This window comes from Natator depressus, chromosome 1 (genome assembly GCF_965152275.1).
Source record: "Natator depressus isolate rNatDep1 chromosome 1, rNatDep2.hap1, whole genome shotgun sequence".
NCBI lineage: Eukaryota > Metazoa > Chordata > Testudines > Cheloniidae > Natator > Natator depressus.
This window is the reverse complement of record NC_134234.1, coordinates 249,681,886-249,707,299: the sequence shown is the minus strand read 5'-3', so window position 1 is coordinate 249,707,299 and position 25,414 is coordinate 249,681,886. Positions and strand designations below refer to the sequence as shown.

General features: G+C 41.5%; 1 protein-coding gene across 1 annotated transcript in view; it reads left to right on the top strand.

Moving 5' to 3' along the window:
- Nucleotides 1–2,818, top strand: part of SLC41A2 (solute carrier family 41 member 2) — a 91,488-nt gene extending 88,670 nt beyond the window's left edge. The window contains exon 11 of the mRNA XM_074940911.1: nt 29–2,818. Within this exon, the coding sequence (XP_074797012.1) occupies nt 29–214 (186 nt within the window). The 3' untranslated portion in view covers nt 215–2,818. The remainder of the gene's footprint in view (nt 1–28) is intronic.
- Nucleotides 2,819–25,414: the final 22,596 nt, after the last annotated feature.

Genomic DNA, 25,414 nt, shown 5'->3' with positions numbered 1-25,414 from the left:
TTATTTTTTGTTTAATGTTCTGCCACAGGTGTTTACTTTGTTATGGATTGCTGACTGGATGGTGCACCACTTCTGGAAAAAAGGAAAAGATCCTGACAGTTTTTCTATCCCTTACCTTACTGCATTGGGAGATCTGCTTGGAACTGCCTTATTAGCTATGAGTTTTCACTTCCTATGGCTCATTGGTGATAGAGATGGGGATGTTGGAGACTAATCATTCAGATGGACATATTAATTGTTCCCAGTAGATTCAGAAGAAAAACAGGAGACAACTGCTTACCATTCCAGTCGAAGGATTTCAAAACAATTGTTCAATTTAGTATGGGTAATTAAAGTGGCACTGATATTAAATTACCTTAATTTTTTTTTAAATGAAAGGTGGAACAGGAAGGATTTTATCTGATTTTTACCCTGAAAGTGAGGACTGTTGTCAGTTGAAAACAACATCTGACCAGATACAATGAAGTATAGGCTGATTGTTTGACAGGTGTTTTGTATTAGGAAAAAAATGGAGCATTTGAAAAAGGAAAATCACGGGATATAATATAAACCAGAGCTGTCTTTAATGACAATAAATGAACAGTGAAGAAGGGAGATGAAAACAGATCAGTGGCTTGTCTTAACTTTTTTGCCCTCACAAATTGGGTATGTATTTCAAATCACAATGCAAAAAGGGTTCATTGAGTCAAAATAGTTTCCTTCTCACAGACACAACTACTTAATTGACGATGTGTCTTTGCCATTTTTAGGATTTCTCCAGTTGCCACAAGCTGAATATCAATAATAATAATTATTTTAATGATTTGAGCCCTAATCCTTCAAACACTTTGACACATGCTTAACTTTACGCACATCAGATGAACTATTTGCGTTTCCTGTTAAGCTCTTCGAGAAGTATTTGCACGATTGGGCCCTACCACAGGGTAGCAAGAGAAGCAACCTACTTCTTTTGCCCTTGGTACCTATCTAAATCAATGGTGTAAGCCAGGGCTTCTCAAACTTCATTTCACCATGACCCCCTTTTGACAACAAAAATTACTACACAGCTCCAGGAGTGGGGACTGAATCCTGAGCCCACCTGAGCTGCCCTGGGCGTGGGGGCCAATTCCAAAACCTGCTGAGGCCAAAACTGAAGCCCAAAGGCTTCTGCCCCAGGCGTGGGGGCCTGTAACCTGAGCCCCGCCACGCAGGGCTGAAGCCGTCAGGCTTGGGCTTTGACCCGAGGTTGTGGGACTTGGGCTTTGGCCCTGGCCGGTGGGGCTCAGGCTTTGGCTTTGGCCCCGAGCCACAGCAAGTCTAATGCCAGCCTTGGTGGCCCCATTAAAACAGGGTCATGACCACCTTGAGGTCCCAACCCACAGTTTGAGAATCACTGGTGTAAGCAAACACATTGGGCATGATGCTGCACTGATCTATATTAATGAGGATAAGCTAGAATGAAGCTAGTTTTCTGTTGAAAAATGTACTTTTTGTTGGCAACTGGAGAGGCTTCTAGTATTAATATTAAAAGTACCGTCACAGCATTGACATTTATTATGTACTTTAAGGTTGTGTCATTGTTTCCATTACAATCATCGGTTTTCAGGTGTTTCAGTTGTAAATATTTACCCTGATCAAAATTTGGGGTGTATAAGATTATGTTGCTTCTTAGACTTTTAAAATGTATTTGAACTATTTGAAAGTTTATGTAAACTTTTAAAAATATAGGGCCAGAGTGTACCATCTACTTTTAAGCAGAAATCACCATTGTTGTTAATAAGGATTTCTGTTTAAAAGCTCTGGCAGAATATGGCCTATAGAGAAAGAAATTACTGGCTGAATGCTTTCTTATATTTGTTTAACTCAAAGCTTGAACCATGAAGTTTGGCAAGTGATTAGTCTAATTAGTAATTTGAAAAAATATATTAAATTGTACAGATGATATTTTGAAAATTGGCTACAATTCATGCACAGCAAATGTATCTAAAATTTAAAAATCCTGGTGGACATCCTAAATACATAATTACATGAATCATTCTGTTAATTGTGTAAATACTATAACCAAAAATTTCAAATTTGGAGACCTAAAATTAGACACCTAAATCCACAGATAGACTCCCAAGTCAGTGTATTTCCTTATCCTGCAACCATTTATGTATGTGATTTTATGCATATGAGCAGTCTCTCTGGATTTAATGGGACTACTCAAATTCATGAAGTTACATTTGTGCATAAGTTTTTTCAGAATTGGGGCATTAGACACTTAAAAAGTTGGCCTGACTTGCAAAGAGCTGCTGAGCATCCTCATCTCCGTGGAAAAACAGGGTGTTTGCACATCTAAAAATAAAGCCAGGTCCTTGGGTGCCTAGACATGGATTTCGATGCCTAACTTTAGGCACCCTCATTTGAAAATTTTTACTTGATCTTTTTTCTTAAAATTATGACTACCTAGTTGACAGATTGGAAAGGATCATAAACCTGTTATGTCTTCTACTTGTGTGGTAAAGATGAATATCACTTTAAGTTCCCTGACTTTTGATAGTTTGTATTAATGTTATTTAAATTAGTTTATTGTCATGTATATTGTGAGAAATATTATAAATTGTTTAAAAATGGGATGGTTATAATTCACTTTTTGTTTGACTTCTTTAAAATGCTATTTTTATTCTGTGCTATAGACTGAGAAATAATTACAGAATTTAATTCTGGTGGAACTACCTTGTTGAAATACATTGTCATGGCAAACTTTTTTATTGGAGGAATTACTGGATTTTAAAATCCTAACAAATGAACTGCAAAGCTCTTTAAACAATAAAAAATAGTTTCTTCACTGCATTGAGATACCTGAGTGAACAGTACTTATATAATGTATGTTTGTATTGTAGTATTTATTATTTGCTGATGGTAGCACCCATGATGTACTAAGAGTTTTCCAGACAAACAAGAAGGAATGATCCCTTCCCTGAAGAGTACACAGTCTAGGGAGACACAGGGAAGGTATGTATACATACCAGTCTGGGGAGACAGCCCTGTGCTAAAAACAGCAGTGTTAAGTATTGCAGCTGACTCTCAAGTGGAGGGGGTTGGGTGATGAGGTAGGGTGTGTAGGTCAGAAGCAGTGAATGGACTTGGCGGGAGGGGAGCTGTGGAAGCAAAGATGGTGGAGGAACTCAAGCATGAAGGCAATGAAGAGGGAAACTAGGGGATTTGAAGCGGAACTGAGAGAGACAGAGGAAGACTAGGTACACTGACAGGGGAATTAGCTCAAGTGGTAGAGTGCATGCGAGAGGCAGCGGGATCAATGCCCGCATTCTCCAGTGGCAAGGGAGCGACAGTACCTTCTCTTTGATTTAGTTGGGGATTGGCCCTGCTTTGAGCAGGGGGTTGGACTAGATGACCTCCTGAGGTCCCTTCCAACCCTGATATTCTATGAGGGGTGAAGGGGAGCATATTGGGTTGATAGAGCAAAATGAGTATCTTGTGGAGGCAGTGAGTGCAAGGTCCAGAGAGGTGAGGTAGTGCCAAGGAGCAACAAAGCCCTTGCTGTAGTAAAAAAAAAAAAAAGGCAGCTATTTGCAGAAGAAGAAAAGTCTGGGGGAATAAACGGTGGGACCCCCTGCACTGTTTTCAAGAAAGAAAAAGGGAATGGGCTTGGAAGGGAAGACAGATGGAGGAGGAGAGAATGAGGGCATTGGGGGAAGAGGGAGGGGGGGATTTGGAGGGAGCATGAAGGGTATAGGGTGAGATAGTAAGGGGGGACAGATGGGTGAGGAAAAATGAGGTCGTTAGGGGAAAGGGAGGGGAGAGTGAAGGGTTAAGAGATGTTTGTGCTGAGAGGGAGGAAAAGTTGGAGATCTGGAAGCAAGAGAGGGGGAGGAAGTGATTGTGGTGAATGGGAAGATGTACGAACCTGGTGGGGTGGGGTAAAACAATATATAGTGTGGGGGCCTCAGGCAAGCTTGTGGTAGTTTTCAGAAAGAATCTTTATCCCCATTCTCTGCTGCATGGGAGCAGTATGGAAGAAGAAACAAAGGAGTTGTCAGGGTCCATACCATCCTTCATCCACACAGGGACCGTATGCATGAGGTCCAATTTTGATTCTGGCATTGTTGAATTCTGTGGTTGGAAACTGACAGCTCTGCAGTACCCTACTATTACAGGCCCAACTGGCCACTCACTAGGCTGCTGTGAGGCAACACAGCCACTGGGTCCACAGGTGTTTTAGGCTTCGGAGCCTGGATGGAGCACACCCAATGCCCCACTCTGCAGATCACTGGGCACAAGCTAGGGGTATAGACATTCTGTCTAGCACCCTTTCCTGAAGGCTGGAACCCACTATCTTGCTGCCTAGTCTCTGGGCTAAGTGCTGGCCCTTCAGACTCTCCCATGTCTTACACATACCCTCTTTTGGAATCCCACTGAAGGTGAACTCTCTCAGAAGGCATGTGGTAGTTGCAGCATATAGCACAGAAACGCTTTGCATCGGATGCTAACACCATTGCTCTTTTACTTAACAGATGAAGACTACAGATTGTTTGGAAAGCCATAAACAATCCTAATACATGCCCCTCACTAGCTCACCCTTCCCTGGTGGGGGGACCATCTGTATTCAGATGCCTCATCTGGCTTTTAGGTGCTGGATTGTTCTCCCTCATCTTGAACTGGAGAAAAACAGCCAGGGAAGACCCCAAATAGAGCAGCTCCAGTCCTATAATCTACCAGGAAATTCCTGGATCAGCTTTCCCAGGGGATCAGAGACCTCCAGTCGGTGACTTTGTTGCCAGGTGACTACTCCTCTGATAAACCAGTTTGGGATGGGAGTCAGTCAATTGTTCAGATCTGTTCCATTTCAATGGGAGAGCAATCCAGATTTAACAACCTGCTATAGTCTGTCCTGTACCACTATCCTGTTGGAATTTCAGGCCAATATGGAGGGAAACAGCCATTAAAGAAGGCCAAAGGGCTACACATTCAACTTGTAACTTGGTAAAGATACATTCAGATAGTTCATAATCTCACACAATTCATAAATTGAACAGACAAGTTCCCTAAATCATCACACAACCAAACTTTTTGTTTAACCACAGCCCAATAATAGTCAAATAATTTTTTTAAAAGTATGATTTTTTGCTGCTACAGTCATCTTGTTTTTTATATAATTTAATATGGGTCTGTTTTCCACAACTACTTGCCTGCCAGCCAGTTCTACCTCACCTCTTTCTCTCATCTGGCCTACAGAAAATACTTTGCTGTAGCTCCATTTGCCTGTCCTTTTTCCTCTTTCATTCTTCTGGCCTCTTACATAGCATAGCACTGCTTTGCTCTTGGTAGATGCTGCAGGTCACTCTAGTTTGGTAGAGGATTGAGCATTTCATGAATGCCCAGAGAATTGTGGAGAGCCCTGTATACTTTATGGCTACACATGTACTCTGTTAAGTAACAGGTTTCAGAGTGGTAGTCGTGGTAATCTGTATCAGCAAAAACAATGAGCAGTCCTTATGGCACCTTAGAGATTAACAAATTTATTTGGGCATAAGCTTTTGTGGGCTAGAACCCGCTTCATTAGATGCATGGAGTGGAAAATACAGTAGCAGGATAAATACACAGCACATGAAAAGATGGGAGTTGCCTTACCAAGTGAGAGGTCAGCCTAACGAGACAATTCAATTAACAGTAGGATACCAAGGGAGGAAAAATCACTTTTGTAGTGGTAATGTGAGTGGCCCATTTCAAACAGTTGGGTCACGCTGGAGTCTGTTTTTGAAGTTTTTTTGTTGAAGAATTGCCACTTTTAGGTCTCTTATTGACTGACCAGGGAGGTTGAAGTGTTCTCCTACTGGTTTTTGAATGTTACAATTCCTGATGTCAGATTGTTTCCATTTATTCTTTTGTACCATCAGGGGCTCGTTCACCTGCACATGTACCAATGTGATATATGCCATCATGTGCCAGCAATGCCCCTCTGCCATGTACATTGGCCAAACTGGACAGTTTCTATGCAAAAGAATAAATGGACACAAATCTGACATCAGGAATTATAACATTCAAAAACCAGTAGGAGAAAACTTCAATCTCCCTGGTCACTCAATAACAGACCTAAAAGTGGCAATTCTTCAACAAAAAAACTTCAAAAACAGACTCCAATGTGAAACTGCACAACTGGAATTAATTTGCAAACTGGACACCATCAAATTAGGCCTGAATAAAGAATGGGAGTGGTTGGGTCATTACAAAACCTAATTTTCCCCATACTAATTTCCCCCTACTGTTACTCACACGTTCTTGTCAATTGTTTGAAATAGGCCACTCTCATTACCACTACAAAAGTGATTTTTCCTCCCTTGGTATCATACTGTTGATTGAGTTGTCTCAGTAGACAGACCTCCCACTTGGTAGGGCAACTGCTATCTTTCCATGTGCTGTGTATTTATACCTGATACTGTATCTTCCACTCCATGCTTCTGATTAAGTGGGTTCTAGCCCACAAAAGCTTATGCCCAAATAAATTTGTTAGTCTCTAAGGTGCCACAAGGACTCCTTGTTGTTTCTGTTAAGTAAAGGAATACAGATCTTTTATTTTCTAATTTTAGTTTATTTTGCAAAAGCAAAAATTAAAAAGTGGGATATTGCCCCTTCAAGTTACTTTCCTGTTGGTTTCTGTAATTCCCCATGCACTACTTGAAGTCACAGCTATTTGAAACTGCAGAGAATGCTGTCCTAGCAGGTTGAAGTGGTGTTATCAGTTGTGTAGTAAGCCTCAGTCAAATAAGTGAGTCCCACCTGGTTTTCTTTTTCATAAGGCAGTATGATTCCCCTTCCAGATGTCTGTATTTTTACTGACTCAGCTAAAACCCAGTATCAGTCATCCATTCATTTTATTCAAACAGCTAAATCAATAAACCAAATGAGATGAAATTTTGTGTCAGTATCCTCCTGGGCAAGCTATTTTTTTTTTATTCCAATAAACTTTCATTTCCAGTCTTCCATATCCACTGATCATGTTATCAGGACCTATTTGTTTCTGCTGACAGGGTCAGAAGCACAGCTATCCACTCTCAGCCTAATAAACCTGGGACAGAAGGAACACAGCTGTATTTCCTTAACCACTCCCAGCTACCTGCACCTTTTCTGTAGATCTAAGTTATTCTTAGTTTAAAAAATAGGTGGATGGGTGCTCAACTGATGTGAGTATTGCTTGGAGCTTTGAAAGGGCTAAACTCTGCTGTCATATAACAGAATCTTGAACTCTGATGATTGTTGGTAAGTAAAGGGAAAATATTTTGTTTTTAAATGTATTAGCTATAGTTTCACATAACCAACTTTTGATTTTAATTTTCTACTATGGGGGTTTACTTCTTTAAAGCTTATCCCTAAATACTTTTCAGGAATTGACTTGCTATTGTTTATTTTATGGTAATAATAACTTTGTAATCATCTAGTTAGGTCAGTTCCATGTATTGTGCTACACTGAGACAGATTTTATGTTTTGACTTAGTTGGAACAGCTGTCTCCTTTTGCCATCCTAGGTATGGGCTTTGTTTTTACTTCGTGATGTTTTGTTTTATTATATTCCCCTTGTTTTCTCTTCCAAATTGATAATAAAATATTGTCCCATCTTTTGAAGTTAGTGTATTTAAAAGTATGAAAAGAGTGATTTTCTTGCTTTCATGTCATTTCACTACCTAGAACAAGCTGAATCTGTATTACAAGGATTAAAACTGCCACCATAGTGGAGGTTTGTAGGCTTGGGGCCCAAAATGGTAGCCAGTTTCTCAATTTAAGTGTATGTATTGTTTAATCTAAATCCTGAAGATACTTGTATTAACTTAAATGAAATAAATGGGCTAAAAGTGTTAATGTAGTCCTGTCCACTGTCACAGTCCAAAATTCAACCATGCTAAAGGTCCAGGGATTTGCGCTTAATGCTATGGCAAGCACACAATTAAAAATCCTTTTAACCTTTTATTAAAGATACAAAAGAAGGAAAAACAGTTAAAGCGTTTGAAATGTAAAGCATTAAGTAAGGCTTTTATTTTAACATCCTTTGTTTCCTTTCCCTTTTTAGAAGGAAAAAACTCTCTTGTTTGACAGTCCCTTATATGGAATCAAAGATAGTAGTAACTGTCCTTTCGGGTAAAAGACAGTAAGTTAGTTGATGTGATCTGGAGCTGTTGTTGCAGCTGTTAAGGTCTGATTCTGCTTCATCTTCATCCTGGAGTTTGTATTCAGCTAGTAGGGGCGGTAATTTTATCTGGATCCCTCTCTCTGGCCTGGCCTGGTCAGGACATCTCTCAGGATCAGGATGACAGAGGCTCAGGGTCTCAGGAAACAGTGGGAGTGGCAGCAATGGTGGTGAAGCTCGCTCCAGTAGCCTTCGTCAGTTCTTCCCTTCTTTCTCCCCAAAGTATCTTTCTTTAAAAACCCAAAAAGGGAGTGATGGATGGAATAGCCCATTCCCTCATTATTTTGTCATCCAATTATGCTTAGTATTTGACACACCAATTTTGGTTCATTTATTTCCAGTCGCACATCTTCTGTTTTTATCAACCATGATTTCCATATAGTCCTTGAACCATATCAGTAGGCCATTTTTGCTTAGACTAATTTAGTTTTTCTGTTTCCTTTTCACATCAAGATTTGTAGGATATTGTGATGCTCTATGGACTTTAACATACTTTGTACAGCTGAGCTCACAATTAGAGTAAATTTGTATCACAACAGATAGTAACCGGTTCCTTATACTTAACATTTTAAAATACAGCATCTGGATGCATATATATAAGAACTCTGAAATGGAGTATTTAAAAAAACCTTGTTATAAAGAAAAATTGCTCTTACAAAGAAGAGAGAGCATGTCACTGGAGGTAGGAAAAATTGATATAATACCTTAATTATTGAATGACTATATGGTTCAAAAGCTACAGCAGTGGTTTTAGAAAACAGCAAGTGCTATATATTTGTTAGTAATGCAAACTCTGTTGTGAAATGACTGTGCTTCTTTTTGCTGGTCATAGAATCATAGAATATCAGGGTTGGAAGGGACCTCAGGAGGTCATCTAGTCCAACCCCCTGCTCAAAGCAGGACCAATCCCCAATTAAATCATCCCAGCCAGGGCTTTGTCAAGCCTGACCTTAAAAACTTCTAAGGAAGGAGATTCTACCACCTCCCTAGGTAACACATTCCAGTGTTTCACCACCTTCTTGGTGAAAAAGTTTTTCCTAATATCCAATCTAAACCTCCCCCACTGCAACTTGAGACCATTACTCCTTGTCCTGTCCTCTTCTACCACTGAGAATAGTCTAGAACCATCCTCTCTGGAACCACCTCTCAGGTAGTTGAAAGTAGCTATCAAATCCCCCCTCATTCTTCTCTTCTGCAGACTAAACAATCCCAGTTCCCTCAGCCTCTCCTCATAAGTCATGTGTTCCAGTCCCCTAATCATTTTTGTTGCCCTTCGCTGGACTCTCTCCAATTTATCCACATCCTTCTTGTAGTGTGTGGCCCAAAACTGGACACAGTACTCCAGATGAGGCCTCACCAATGTCGAATAGAGGGGAACGATCACGTCCCTCGATCTGCTCGCTATGCCCCGACTTATACATCCCAAAATGCCATTGGCCTTCTTGGCAACAAGGGCACACTGCTGACTCACATCCAGCTTCTCGTCCACTGTCACCCCTAGGTCCTTTTCTGCAGAACTGCTGCCTAGCCATTCGGTCCCTAGTCTGTAGCGGTGCATTGGGTTCTTCCGTCCTAAGTGCAGGACCCTGCACTTATCCTTATTGAACCTCATCAGATTTCTTTTGGCCCAATCCTCCAATTTGTCTAGGTCCCTCTGTATCCTATCCCTGCCCTCCAGCGTATCTACCACTCCTCCTAGTTTAGTATCATCCGCAAATTTGCTGAGGGTGCAATCCACACCATCCTCCAGATCATTTATGAAGATATTGAACAAAACCAGCCCCAGGACCGACCCCTGGGGCACTCCACTTGACACCGGCTGCCAACTAGACATGGAGCCATTGATCACTACCCGTAGAGCCCGACAATCTAGCCAACTTTCTACCCACCTTATAGTGCATTCATCCAGCCCATACTTCTTTAACTTGCTGACAAGAATACTGTGGGAGACCGTGTCAAAAGCTTTGCTAAAGTCAAGAAACAATACATCCACTGCTTTCCCTTCATCCACAGAACCAGTAATCTCATCATAGAAGGCGATTAGATTAGTCAGGCATGACCTTCCCTTGGTGAATCCATGCTGACTGTTCCTGATCACTTTCCTCTCATGTAAGTGCTTCAGGATTGATTCTTTGAGGACCTGCTCCATGATTTTTCCGGGGACTGAGGTGAGGCTGACTGGCCTGTAGTTCCCAGGATCCTCCTCCTTCCCTTTTTTAAAGATTGGCACTACATTAGCCTTTTTCCAGTCATCCGGGACTTCCCCCGATCGCCACGAGTTTTCAAAGATAATGGCCAATGGCTCTGCAATCACAGCCGCCAATTCCTTCAGCACTCTCGGATGTAACTCGTCCGGCCCCATGGACTTGTGCACGTCCAGCTTTTCTAAATAGTCCCTAACCACCTCTTTCTCCACTGAGGGCTGGCCATCTACTCCCCATGCTGTGATGCCCAGCGCAGCAGTCTGGGAGCTGACCTGGGAGTTGGTGTTATGTAACTGATGATTTTTGTATGTGGTTTTTTTATAAATGAGATTGAGTTCTTTAAGTTCGAATCAAAACTAGTGTTTGCTCTCCAAGTGTCCTTTTGATTAGCAGTTACCCACACATGTTCAGAAAGCTATAAATCACTCTTCTGTATTTATAAGTGGTGGGTACAAGTTTTGAATCAGAATTGGTGCATTTCAGCATAAAGAGCTCTTATCTAATACTCATGGACATCTTTTCATTGATTTAATGGGTGTTGGATCAGTCCAGTACTGTTCTGAACTGATGTTCTACTGTAAGATACAAGTACAAAATACACTATTAAGATAAATGTGAAATGTCCTGTTACTTGTAATGGATAGGTTTCAGAGTAGCAGCCGTGTTAGTCTGTATTCGCAAAAAGAAAAGGAATACTTGTACTCCTTTTCTTTTTGTAATGGATAGGTATACTATGAGCAGTGCTGATTTAATAGTTAGTTAAGTAAGTGTGTGTTCTTTAAGTATGTCCTGGAGTTATGATGTTCCAATATTTTTATCCCAGAGAAGCACATCTGCTCCGCACACTAAGGTTAGGAAATACACATCCCTAGGAAATTTGCAAATTGTAAGGGTATGAAATATTTTCTGTGATTTGAACTATAGCTATCAAGAACCACCCTGTTCAAATTGCACACCTTTTTAAGAAATGCCAGGCAAGAAAAAGCCCTGAATAGAGCCTGAGGATTGTTTTATTTACTATTTGACAAGGCTACTAAAAATAACTGTCCCTTTGGTCTTGGCCTTTACTGTCCTTTTGGAATAAATAATATTAGGTTGCATATGGAAGGAAAATATTATGAATGGCACTAGGACTGTTTTATGCAAATTATTGTTGAAAATCTCAACTGCATATAAAACAGCTAAAGGAAATCTAGCTGGTTAATAAGTGAAGTGGGAAGGAGCATATCTATTGCTTCAATCATAAAATAGAGTGATCATTACTGATTATGAGTGCTTTGATTATATTTTTTTTGATGAGTTGATTTAAAAAAAAAAAAGCAATAGCAAAATCTTAAGTATTGCAGTTTACCTCTGAGAACTGAGAAATACAGTAGAACCTCTGAATTACGAACACTTCAGGAATGGAGGTTATTCGTAATTCCGAACAAAACGTTATGGTAAACTTTTGAAAGAACAACTGAACATTGACTTAATATAGCTTTGAAACTTTACTATGCAGAAGAAAAATGCTGCTTTTAACCATCTTAATTTAAATGAAACAAGCACAGAAACAGCTTTCTTATCTTGTCACATTTTTTAAAAATTTTTCCTTTATTTTTTAGTAATTTATGTTTAACACACAGTACTATACGGTATTTGCTTTTTTTGTCTCTGCTGCTGCCTGATTGCGTATTTCCAGTTCCAGCTAAGAAAATACTGTGGTTGACTGGTCAATTCATAATTCTGAGGCTATACTGTATGAAGATGCACTAATGAATTCTGGATAACACCTTTTTTTGTGTGGGGGGGGGCGGCGGCATGGGGATGATGGCCCCTATGTATATTCCATGCTTGATAAATCTTAGAAGTACATGCAATAGCTCTTGACCATAGTTCACCATTTTCTCAGAATCCAGCTGTATGCTTGCCACCCTGTGGTCTTAACTTTAACGGTTAGAGTTTTAAGTTGTAATTTATTTCCAAGTTGTAATTTACAACTCTAAAAAAAAATCCTTTTGTGAGCTTTATAATGCATTTGTGTGGTGTAATTTTCTTGTAAAATATTATCTACTATGTACATTTTATGACCAAGTTGCACCCTGAATTTTTACCTCTGTTGTATCCGCAAAAAGAAAAGGAGTACTTGTGGCACCTTAGAGACTAACTCTGCTGTAATCTCATTTACTACAGTATTCCATTTTTTTTGTTTGTTTGTTTAGAAGTTTCCCCTTGAAACATCCAAAACACATGTTCAGTTTCTCCTTTTGTTGAGGCAACCAGCTTTCTTTTATAGGATCCAAGTTATCACAGTAGAAGAAGACATTACATAGCAATTGTACAAAGACTGAGCCAATTTCCACTCAATTGTGTAAATCTGGAGTACAGTGAACACGCACGCAAAATTAATTCCATTCTAAAGCTGCTACTGATACTACTCCTGTTACATATAGGGAATAACTCTGAAACCTGGAATGTCTTTAAAAGAGGAATCAACCTTTTCTATGTGCTGCTTTATCTCCACTTAAGTCAATGGAGTTACTCTGGATGACCTGAGGGTAGAATTTGGTTCCTTATTTACACCAATCATTAGGCAAGGTGGTATAGTGGGTAGGACACTGGACTGGAAAACACGATACCTCTTATCTATTGCCAGCCTTGCACTGACCTGCTGTGTGACCATAAGCAAGCTACTTCACTTCTCTGTGCCTTTCTTTCCCCTTTCACTCTCTGGTTTGTCAATTTAAATTGTAAACTCTCTAGGCTGGGATTTTCACTTAGGTTGTAGCTTCAGAGCTCATTGTGGCCTCTGGGTGCTACTGCAGTACAAATAATACCAGGCACATGCAATCTACATCCCTCTTATGGAACTGAAGCGAGGCAGTGTAAAGAATCTGGAAACACTTCTACAGTAATCAAGATAATGGAGGTCTTCCCTTTCAGGTTTTGTTGCCAAATGGCCTTTGAGTGCTGCTCTAGAATGCTGATTCACTTGTCTCTCTTACAAAGTCTTCTTAAAAGGCATTACAAGCATAACACGCCATGTAGCATTAAACTCTGCCCACTTACAATATCATGTCTGCTTGTGCCTGAAGGTATAGAGCAAGGGTGGTGATGAAAGGATTAAACTGAGCTGTTACTACGTCCTACCGCTAGTATAGACTAAATCCTGGGCCTTGCACAAAGCTTGGAATAAACAGGCTTGGCACTAAGGAGGAGAAATTGAATTCTCCAGCTTAGGCAACTGCCCAGCTACTGCTATAGAATCAAGGCAGGGGCATTTATACCTATTATGTTTCTGGTATGGGGTCACTGGAGTCTGTTCCTGACTCCAGTGACCTCTTGTCTCCAGGCATAGCTATGGACAGAGAGTTCCTGTGGAGTTGTGCTCTACCGCTGCTTGGGCTTTCCTGTACTGTCTCCCTCCTCATGTGAGGGAGGGACACTGATCCCACTGCTTTCAGGGCTCTCCATATCCTCAAGTCTAGCGTCTTACTGGATGTAGTGAAAGGTGTTTAAATGTATGCTTGCAGTTTTGGTATTAAAACTGTATTTAAAATATTTATTAAGATGTGTAAATATTTAAAAACCTTTTCAACTAGGAGACCATTACATTACATGTTTAACAGCTATGGGATCTACACTCAGAGTGCTCATATCCATTACCATACCTTTTGGGATAATGCGTCATCTTCTGAACAGTAATGAAGCAACTCTGAGCATTTCTGGCACCCATAAGCCCCGCAGCATGTATTTATTTTGTACAAATTAAACTAAGTGATAATTCAGCTAATCAGATGGTTGGTTGGCCGTTATTAATTGAGATCAGTGCTAACAATAATTCAGCCAGTCTAAACCCATCTTACATGCAGTACCGCAGAACTTGTGGCACCTTAGAGACTAACAAATTTATTTGAGCATAAGCTTTCGTGAGCTACAGCTCACTTCATCGGATGAACTGTCGTTATTAAGCTAGTCTCTGATTACATGACTTTCAGAGGTGTAGGGCACCTGTGAAAACTAGGATATGACCGTCTGAGGCACTCAAATATGGTCTCAGACAGTCAAAATGAGCTCTTCAGTATGGACCAAATCCTGTAGTCCTTACTCAGGGCCCATTCTTGTCTATGCAGTGACACTCAACATGAGGGAGAAAAAACTCCCTCAAATTTCCCTTAAATTCTTCTATTGGGAAGGCAGGGCTTGCAGCCGTGGGGCTAGGGATCTTGCCTCTAAATCAATAAATCCTATGTAATCCAGAAAGGTCCACTGTCTCTGTCTCTCCACAGTGCTTTCTGCTGCCCCTGGACAGCTTGGATCCTTTCTACCCTTCTCTCACTCTATTCCCCAGAAGCTGGAGGAGATCTATGGTAATGTGGGTGGGAGAGGGCATACTTCAAACTCTAGTCTCAGTATATGGCCCAGTTTACCCAGTGGATTTTGGGGAGGAAGAGTGTAGCAGAGTTATAAGCTCCCCATGCCTTCCTCACCTGCATATCTAGATACCTGGAGAGGGGCTTCCATAGAATCATATGACCTCTCAATGTCCCTTCCAGTCCTCTAGTCCAGTCCCCATGCATTTGGTGTGGAGAAGGGAGAGCATGCCACAGGGCCAGTCTTCTCCATACCAGCTTGACCACATTTTGATTCCTTTCATGGAAAAGATGAGAAACGTGTGGCCTTGACTCCTTCATCAAAATTGCTCTGAATTCAGTAGTTTGTCTGAGTATAAGGACTGTGGGATTGGGGCTGCTAATACAACAGTGAGCCACTCTTGCTCTGCTACACCTGTAACAGTCATTTGGTAATATGAAGTAGTTACAGAACTCTCACCTGCTTTTAAAATGCTTCCCATCTGTGAAGCAGCTCTTGAAAATATGGAACATAGAATCATAGAATATCAGGGTTGGAAGGGACCTCAGGAGGTCATCCCCAATTAAATCATCCCAGCCAGGGCTTTGTCAAGCCTGACCTTAAAAACTTCTAGGGAAGGAGATTTCACCACCCTCATAGTGAGAGAGTTTTTCCTAATATCCAACCTAAATCTCCCCCACTGCAACTTGAGACCATTACTCCTTGTCCTGTCATCTGCTACCACTGAGAACAGTCTACAGCCATCCTCTTTGGAACCCCCTTTCAGGTAGTTGAAAGCAGCTATCAAATCCCCCCTCATTCTTCTCTTCTGCAGACTAAACATCCCCAGTTCTCTCAGCCTCTCCTCATAAGTCATGTGTTCCAGTCCCCTAATCATTTTTGTTGCCCTCCGCTGGACTCTTTCCAATTTTTCCACATCCTTCTTGTAGTGTGGGGCCCAAAACTGGACACAGTACTCCAGATGAGGCCTCACCAGTGTCGAATAGAGGGGAACGATCACGTCCCTCGATCTGCTGGCAAAGCCCCTACTTATACATCCCAAAATGCCATTGGCCTTCTTGGCAACAAGGGCACACTGTTGACTCATATCCAGCTTCTCGTCCACCATAACCCCTAGGTCCTTTTCCGCAGAACTGCTGCCTAGCTATTCGGTCCCTAGTCTGTAGCAGTGCATGGGATTCTTCTGTCCTAAGCGCAGGACTCTGCACTTGTTGAACCTCATCAGATTTCTTTTGGCCCAATCCTCCAATTTGTCTAGGTCCCTCTGTATCCTATCCCTACCCTCCAGCGTATCTACCACTCCTCCCAGTTTAGTGTCATCTGCAAACTTGCTGAGGGTGCAGTCCACACCATCCTCCAGATCATTTATGAAGATATTGAACAAAACCGGACCCAGGACTGACCGTTGGGGCACTCCACTTGATAAGGCCTTGATACTAGACATGGCGCCATTGATCACTACCCGTTGAGCACGACAATCTAGCCAGCTTTCTATCCACCTTATAGTCCATTCATCCAGCCCATACTTCTTTAACTTGCTGGCAAGAACATGCTTCATAACATGTTACTACACTGTCACTAGTATCCAAACCATGTGAGTAGGCTTTCTTTTTCAGATGTGGCATGAGGCTATTAGTTGTAACTATGTTCTTTTCAATTGGTATCTTCAGTTGTTGGGGGTTTTGTTGGTTTTTTGTTGTTGGTTTTTTTAAATCTTCCTGCATTATCATCACTTATTTGTGGTTATCTAAATTTTTTTTTATTTTATTTTAAAGCGTGAGTACACACGTGGTTGAACTGTTCTAGTGGAATGTTCTGCTGGAAGGCAAGTTATCCTTCCCCCACTGACTGGAAATCACCACGTACCCGAGAGGAGAGTAAGAGCACTTCAGAATTGTGGTGAGGGAGAAATGCCAATAATACCTAGTTGGTGCCTTTGGTTAGATGCACAAGGGTCTGGCTATTGGTGTGGGGGTTTTTAAATTTATTTATTTATTTTATTTTTTCTCTAGAGATGCAGAGGACCCACAGCTCCTATTGACTTCACTTGGTCCCTTGACAACTGTGAAAAATCAGGCCCAGGAGCCCACATCCTCGAAGTCATTTAATCATTCCCATGGGAGATACGTGCCTAAGTGCATTTTGAGAATCTGGGCTAAGGTGTCTTAAGTTGGGCACGCAAAATTAGTGAACGTGTTTAAAACACTGGCCCAAGTGACTTGCCCAAGGCCATACAGCGAATCTGTAGAACAGATATCTAGAACAGATGTCTGTTAATTGAAGACATAGCCTACTCGGCTACTGAGTGGCTGCAAACCTAAGGAAGAGGCACTCTAGACAGTCTTCTTTAGCTAGAGTAACTGTAACGATTGCAACCCCCCTGAGCTGGAAGACTCTTATAATAGAGCATAGCTCTCTACCTGCCACAGGTATAGAGATACAGCTAGAGTGGTGCTGAGCAGAGTAGTGCAGGGTGTTCCATCCCTGTGGATGAGGCCACATTGGGGAACACCCCCTAGGTGAAGGGGAAGCTGGAGACAGGGAGAGGCTTACATGGACCAGAAATGTGGAGATGGACAGTGGGTAATGTAGGGGAGCACCAGACTCAGGGCTGGGGGAAATCCAAGTGAGGGGAACCAAAGATCAGGAGGGGGAGAAATTTGAAGGGGGGGGGGAATATGGGGATGGGGTGGGGGAACGAAGAGGAAACTCTCTCTCTAGTGGGCAATAACGGGTTTTGACAGGGAGGAGAAAGGGAATTAAAGGATTTCATAGGGATTTATGTAAACAAAGTAATGCATATTTAATATACAAATCAAGATATTGCACCACTTACACAAACTGTCCAGCTTTCCAAACGCACCGACTGAAGAAGTATGGGACAGAACCCTGATGATGTGACTCCTAGACCCCTGCACTCGCCCCTCAACACTCTGCCTACTCTTCAGTCTCAAAATGCTTGTATTCCAATTAATAGCGCTTATAAATTTCCAATATGGCTGGAAAAAGACTCATCGGGTGACCTACGACATGTTCTAAAGGTCAATGCATGATTATTCACTTCACTGTGTCCTGAAATGTTTTCTCTAGTCTTATTTTAAACCATCCAGTGATGAAGCTTCCAACGCTTCCGATGGGAGACTTTCACAGTCTAATATTTCTCAGAGCTTGAAGGTTCTCCCACCTCCCCCTTATTATTCTAGTTTAATTTTACTCTGTTGAATTTCACTCTCTTGCTCCTGTTTCTAACCCATAGGCTGCGAACTTCAATTTAAAAAAATAATTGGGGAATTTTCATTAAGAAAAAGAAAATTACAATGGGGAGTTAGAAGCATCTGCTGTGGAAGTGATACAATTTGCATATAAAATCTTACTGCATAAATTGTAATAACACATTTATAGTCATGTATTAATGTGCATCCTTTATTTAATGCATGATGGCTGAGGTGTTATATCCTTCCATCTGACTAAAGGCAAACATCTTAATCATGCATGGCTACATGAGAGAACACCAAAAAAATCCTATTTGTAGACAGAGCTCATTGCTATGTGGCTGCACTATGCTTTTTCTGACTTGACTTTTTTTTTCCTGCATGTCTGGTTTTTTTTTAATTTAGAAAAATAGCAAAAATTAAACTGACTGCATTGATGGAACAAAGTAAATAGAAAATAAGAAACATACAAGTTTAAGCCTTGAACTACAAAGGACTATTCACTCGATCCACTAAGCTACAGTGTGTTTGGGTAATGTGTGGGTGAAATTCTTCCTGATGTAAAGGGCCAGCACTCTCCTTCATTTATGTTTTTACAGGATGTAGCACAAGAGGGCACTGATGTGGATTTGGAATTCTGGGTGCTACACTAATATAACTATCTAATAGCAACATGGGACCCCTCTTTCTAGTTAAACACCCCTGAATTCCCCAGTACAATGTTATTTTGTAAACACCAAATATAGCGGTGTTTGGTATAGTCTAGTGGATAGCTCAAATCCAAGTAATGTAGATGGTTTTATTTGAGCTGGGGGAGGGAGGCAAGGCATCCATGAATAAAGCTGGGTGAATATTTTTAGTGAATAGTAAATTTGCCCCAAAATGCACTTTGTGGGGCACCAAAACTATTTGTGAATTCAGTGACTAGTTCTGGCTGGTTTAAAAAGGTGGGTGAGATTTCAAAAAAGTAATGTTTCGGCCATAACAAAACATTTTGGCCTTTTCTTTATTTTAAAAAAGAAAATAAGCTAAATTTAAAGGGGTGTGTGTGTGTGGGTAAAACATTCTAAAATGACCACATGTGAAAAACAAAAATTTATTTTGGGTGCAGCTGACTTGTGGCGGGGGAAAGGGAATCTTCAGTTCAGGGGCTAAACGTAAAAGTCAGTTATTCACTCAGCTTTGTTCACAAATGTTTCCTGAAATTATTTTCTGTTTGTTGTGATTTTTTTTTTAACTCAAATTTCATCAGGGTAAAAATTTCAGAAGTGTTTATCCCATTTTCAGTAGTGATATAGGTATTTAGGATCCTGCATCGCATTGTCAGTAAGATGTCTTTGAAAATTTTATCCCAGAGCTCTATTTGGCCAAAAAAATGGGGCAGAAGGAACAATTCATTAACGCTTTTCCTGACCTTTTCCAAATTTATTTTCAAAAAATTTATTGAAATGTCAAAAGTGAAAATATTTTGACACCTCTTGTTGAGTAAATATATTTCCATATTATTTATTCTCCTCAAGTGGATCATTATATTTTTCCACCCATATCTAAAAACATTCCACAGTTAGCAAAACCAAACAAATTGTCAAAAAGTCAAGTCTAGCTTTCTAGAAATTGAGAGCAATAGAGCAACACAAAATATTTCCACTAAAAAATGGGGAGGCTATCATTGTTGGGGGGGGTTTTTTGTTTTGTTTTTTATTTTCTTCCCATTTAAAAAATCTTGTTTTGATTCTCAAAGGCTGAAATCCTGAAACTTTCTGAATTTTAGTGTTTACCTTTGAAACCATTTTTTCTTTTTTGCCAATGAATTTAATATAACTGTCTATTTTCACATTTTCTTTTTAGAACTTTTTACTTTTGTAAGTTACTGCACATGAACTGAGACAATAAGAACTCCTAACACAGATGTTTATCCTTATTAACATTTACCTAATAAATTGACACTTCTATGTATTATAAATATCCATAATTACAAAATAATTCTTTTCATTTTACAGTTCTCTGCTCTCACTTTTCATAACTTCTCTACCTTTTGGGAAAAGGGGAATTACACACACACACACACACTCTCTCTCTTCTAGGTTATAGGCAGTGTGACTAATGAACAGAGCACTGGACTGGCACTCAGGAGAGCTGGCTTGTTGGGAGCAAGTCATGTCACTTCTCTGAGGACCATTTTCCCCATTTTACAAACAGGTGACCTGAGGCAGCCTTCCTTTATAAGGTGCGGTGAGACCTGCTGATGACCAGCACTATATAAGGGTATTATTAAGAGTATTCCAGTATTATTACTAAACTTTGCCATTTGGTAATTTTTTTCAAAAGTTGAGAAATTATTGTAAAATTGCAAAGTTAGTTTCACCTTCCCTTTTTTCTACATCTTGAGGTTTTGAAAACCAACTTGAAATGAAATTTTTTTTTTTAGTGAAATTTTTGTTGGGAAGGAGAGGGGCTTTTGACTAGCTCGAGTGAGCATACACACCTTCATATGAAGAAGGGAATGTGCTTTGTTTGAACTTTGCAGTATTTATATGTTGTTTAAATAACTTCAGATCCTGGTACTTATCAGTGGGTTTAGCAGCCTCTGAATGGAGCAAAACCACTATGGTTTTCACACTTCCTGTGCAGTGCCCCACATCCCTGCCTCATGGCAGTGCAGAAGAGAGGCTATGGAGTTGGGAAGATCAGAGGAAGGCTCTGGCCAGTGGACTGATGACTAAGTAGAGCCACTGATCAAAACACTCCCCACATGGGGCAGCAGCTGATATGCTGGAATACTGACTGCCCGAGGGTATGATGAGTGGAGGTTAAGTAGTGCATTGACCTACTGCTGGCCCTCTGCACAGGGGTGAATTGCATGCTATATGACAGTAAACGTGTTTAGCCATGAGGGGTTTTACAGAGTTTTCCTCTAATGAAACAAAAACGGAGAGACAAAGGGACAAATGCTCATCCCCCTGCTTCAGAAAAGCCTGATTTACTTTGTCCTGCAATATCTTCATGGAAGTCCAGGGAGCAGAATCTGCTTTTACCATTCACTGCATGGGAGCAAGACAGTCCACGTTCTAGCCCATGGGTTATAAGAGAGGCTATTCACATTATATGGGGAGTTTTGACCAGGGATGCACATAGCCATGGAGCCATGTGTGGGGAAGCAGGGGCACCCCCCACAATCAGTAGGGGTACAGAACTCCTCCAGGGCTAGGGCAGGGAGAGTGAGTTCCTCCAGCCCCTGGCTGAAGCAGGAGATGACAGGTCTTCTGGCCCTGGGGAGGAGGAAGAGCAGGCCAGCACCTAGCTCTTCCATACCAGGGAGGGGAGAGCAAGCTCCTCTGGCTGTGGGGGGCACAGAAAGTGCCCCTCCAAAAGTGGCCAAATTTTTATTCCTGTGCACACCCCTGCATGGAGAAGAAGGGTTTCAAATTGATGGCACGTGTTATTAATTCAGCATTATATCCTAGACTGCCCTATCAAATTATGTCTTCCATAGATGATGATTGTTTTCCGAGTTGCTACCCAAATCCTCACTATGCAGGGGATATAAAGCAAATTATGTCCTTAAACCAATATACCAGACTGACATTAAAGTTAAATGAAGACTCAACAGGTGATTTAGCAGTCAGACACAGATCACCCTCTACATTATTAGTAACACGCAACTGAACTGCGCCTGTTTATTTTCTGTGTACGTATTGTCTCATCTGAGCTTGATACAGTGCAAATATTTTCCTACCTCTAGCTCTGTGTGATACTGCAATTTATCTTTGACTGCAGATGTTGAAATTGATAGACACTTACAGAGCTGATTGGTGGTTTCTTTGACCTCTATACTGACAGGACACACAGATGCTTTGTTTTGTAATGTAATCCATGCCATTCTTAACTGCCAAGAGAGATTGGGCAAAGTACTTGGTATAGCAGCTAGAGCTTAGGTATAGTTTATTGTTACATTTTGCACAGATCAACTAGATCACCTTAATTATTTCTCTTCCTCACTGAGGCTGCAGCGAAATAGAATCGTGGTATTTTGCAAGTTCAGTATTAAAATTTTTTAGTGCTACACAACAGCTGGAGAATTATATTGCCATACTTCTGCTGTTAATGCAACTTTAAAAGGTGCACTAGAAAACTAAAATGAAAATTATTATAGGTCCCACTAACCAGGCTATGTGGGGTGGCATTCAGCATGGAAATTAGTTTTGAAGTTGCCTTTAAAAATTGTATAAAACCCATTTGGCACTTTCAGGTTTGCTAAAGTTATCTCTGAGTGCATCACCCTAGGATATTGCATCTATTTATTGTGTTTTTCTTTGAATGTATCAGTCATGGGCATGGTTTGGCCCCTCTGAACAGTTCATAATACAGCCAATCAGATCTTGCTCCTTTTAACAACACCATAAGCGTCAGGTTGCCTCTTTCCTTACTAAAAGAGGAACATTCAGTGATGCATAATAGGAAACAGTCTTTCCCCCCTTTCACTGGTTCATGACCAAGAGCAACAAATGCCCGGCAACAATGTCTCTCATCCACATGGCCTTTCTCCGATCTGGAGCACAGATCGCTACTGCAGGCTCTACAGTCTTTCCACGTACATTACTATTTTTATTATAGTATTGCCGAAATGCTCTAATCTTTGTGTTTGGCATTATACATACACCTATTAAGAGGCAGTCCTTGCCCCAGGCACAGACAATGTAAATGACAAGACAGGCAAAGCATGAGGGGAAAGGAAGTACTATTATCCTCAACGTACAGATGAGGAGCTGGAGTAAGAGACTTGCCCAACGTTCCACAGGAAGTTTGTGATGGAGGCGGAAATTGAATCCAGATCTCCTGAGTTCAGTGCCTTTAACCACAAGACCATCCTTGCTCTGGTACAAAATTACTGTTGATGCCAATGGGAGTCCCATATGCAGAGTGACTGTAGAGCACACACAATAAAGATCTGCACTCAGAGTTCAGCTGCGTGGCATAGAGAAGATTTTACATGGCATTTATTGCTCTTTATCAGCCAGTTAAAGGATAGCCAGGTTGTTTTTTAAAAAGAAACAGATACATCTGGAAACTTCTGGATATTTTTTTCTTAGCTAAGCAAAGGCACTCTTTAGGCTTCTTGAGCTGTGTCCTTTGAAGTGCTAAAAACCAGAAAGTGCTTTCTAGTGGTTGAGGTGATTGTAACAGTACCTTCCTGGTGACTGATATACCCAATACACACACACACACACTTAAATCTGGTGGTGCCTGCAGTGATGGTTGCTATAAATACCTTCAATAAACGCTTTGTGTTGGTTGAGCTCTTTAAAGCCCTTGTGCCACAAGGTGGTGGGGGGGGGGGGGGAGGAGGGTGTGGTGGTCAGGCAGAGGTTATAGAGCTCCTCTGGGCAAAATGAGCCCCAACCTGATGCATCTGTGAGGCCTGTTGCACCTGGAGAGGGGTGGCTCCTTAAAAGGAAGGTTCCAAGCCCAGAATGGTGTGGTACTCCTAGGGAAGCAGAGCTAGAGCTCCCTGCCCCCACAGAGAAGGGGCTACTTACACAGATAGCTGCTTAAGAGTCTCTGCTGCTTTGGCCCTCTGGAGAGGGTAGAGGGACACCATATTTGCCTTGCATCTCACTGGGTACCCAGTCTGGGCCCCCAACCACTCAAGGGGTTAGGAACCAAGCCCCCTTCAGAGGAACTTTTTGCCTTTTGAAGAGCGTGCCCTTGCTTGGGGGGGCTGCAAGATTATTTTGTTTGCTTAGCTTTTGTTTTGGACTGCTGTTGTGCCTGGGGGGAGGTTATAGGCATAGACCATCTCCTCCTTCTATCTGGGCTTCAGTGCCTGCCCCACTTACACATCCTGGGCATTCTAAGCAGGCATTTTGATAGGATGCTCAGGATGTACCAAGTCCTAAGATGCCAAACCCTGTTTTTCCTTTGTTTGCAAACTGCTTTTCCCATTTCCTCAGTGCTTGGTCCTGTATCACCATGCACCATTGGCTGTTCAGCACTGTAGAAGTGGAATACACCCTCCAATGTATTTCTCCTCAGGGACCTTCTCATGAAGAACTTCTGGTCCACAAAGTTCAATTTCCCCTTTAGATGGGAGCCGTAGAGGAAGTTCTGCAGAACTTAAGAGGGAAGGGTTTCTACTCCCATTATTTCCTAATCCAACAGAGATCTCAGGCTTATTTTAGACCTGCATTAGCTCAACAGCTATCTCCAAAATATAAAGTTTCACATGGTCACCCCGGCATCCATTATTCCCTTTCTGGATCCTGGAGACTGATATGTTGCCCTTGTTTTAAAAGATGCCTATTTTCATGTATCAGTATACCAAGGACACAAAGTTCCTCTGATTTGTAGGGAAGAGCTCACATTACCAATTCACAATGCTTCCATTTGGGCTACCTGCAGCTCCTCGGGTGTTCACAAAATGTATGGCCATGGTAGCAGTGTTCCTCAAGAGACGAGGAGTGCAGCTATACCCTTATCTGCATGACTGGCTAATCAAGGGCCAGTCCAAAGCTCAGGTTATATCCAGTGTTCAGCTTCTTCAGCTTTCAAGGCCTTAGGACTACTGATCAATGCAGACAAGTCTGTCCTTTGCCCAGTACAGAGGATAGAGTTCATAAAGGCTGTGTTGGACTCTACCCAGGCCAGAGCATTCCTCACAGAGTTGAGATTCCAAATCTATTCAATCTCATGTGACAGACCTCAAGATGCATCTGATCACAAAAACCTGAAACTGTATGAGGCTCCTAGGGCACATGGCTTCATGCACCTAGTACAACACACAAGGCTGCACCTCAGACCCCTTCAGACATGGCTGGCCTCAGCGTACTCCTCAAGCTATCTGCATCTGGATGCTGTGCTCTCGATACCTTCGCAGCTTCTAATTTCACTGAATTGGTGGTTGAATCCTCTCAACGTTTGCATAGACGTTCCCTTCTTCTGCCCTCAACCATCCATGACTCTGGTCTCAGATTCATCAGCTCTAGGGGGAGGAGCTCACCTGCGGCCCTCTAAACTCAGGGTCTTTGGTCCTCAACAGCATTTGTTCTTCATATCAGCATCAGAGAGCCCAGGGCGATTCGTCTTGCCTGTCAGGCTTTTCTACCTCATAGCAGGAGGAGAAACCGGTTTGCAATTATGGATAATATCACAGTGAAGTTTTACCTCATCATGCAGGGACGAGCTTGATCATCCTTCCTGTGTCAGGAAGCAATTCACCTATGGGAATTTTGCATAGCCCATTCAATCAACCTTGAGGCCTCTTACCTTCTAAGGGTTCAGAACAAGGTAGCAGATCACCTGAGAGGTCTTTCTCTAGTCACCATGAGTGGTCTCTTTGCCCAGATATAGCCAGATGCATTTTCCAGTAGTAGGGGACTCCCAAAATAGACCTGTTTGCAAACAAGTACAACAGAAAATGTCACCAATTCTGCTGCCTGCAAGGCCACAGTCAGAGTTCCATCACAGATGCCTTCCTGCTGCCCTGA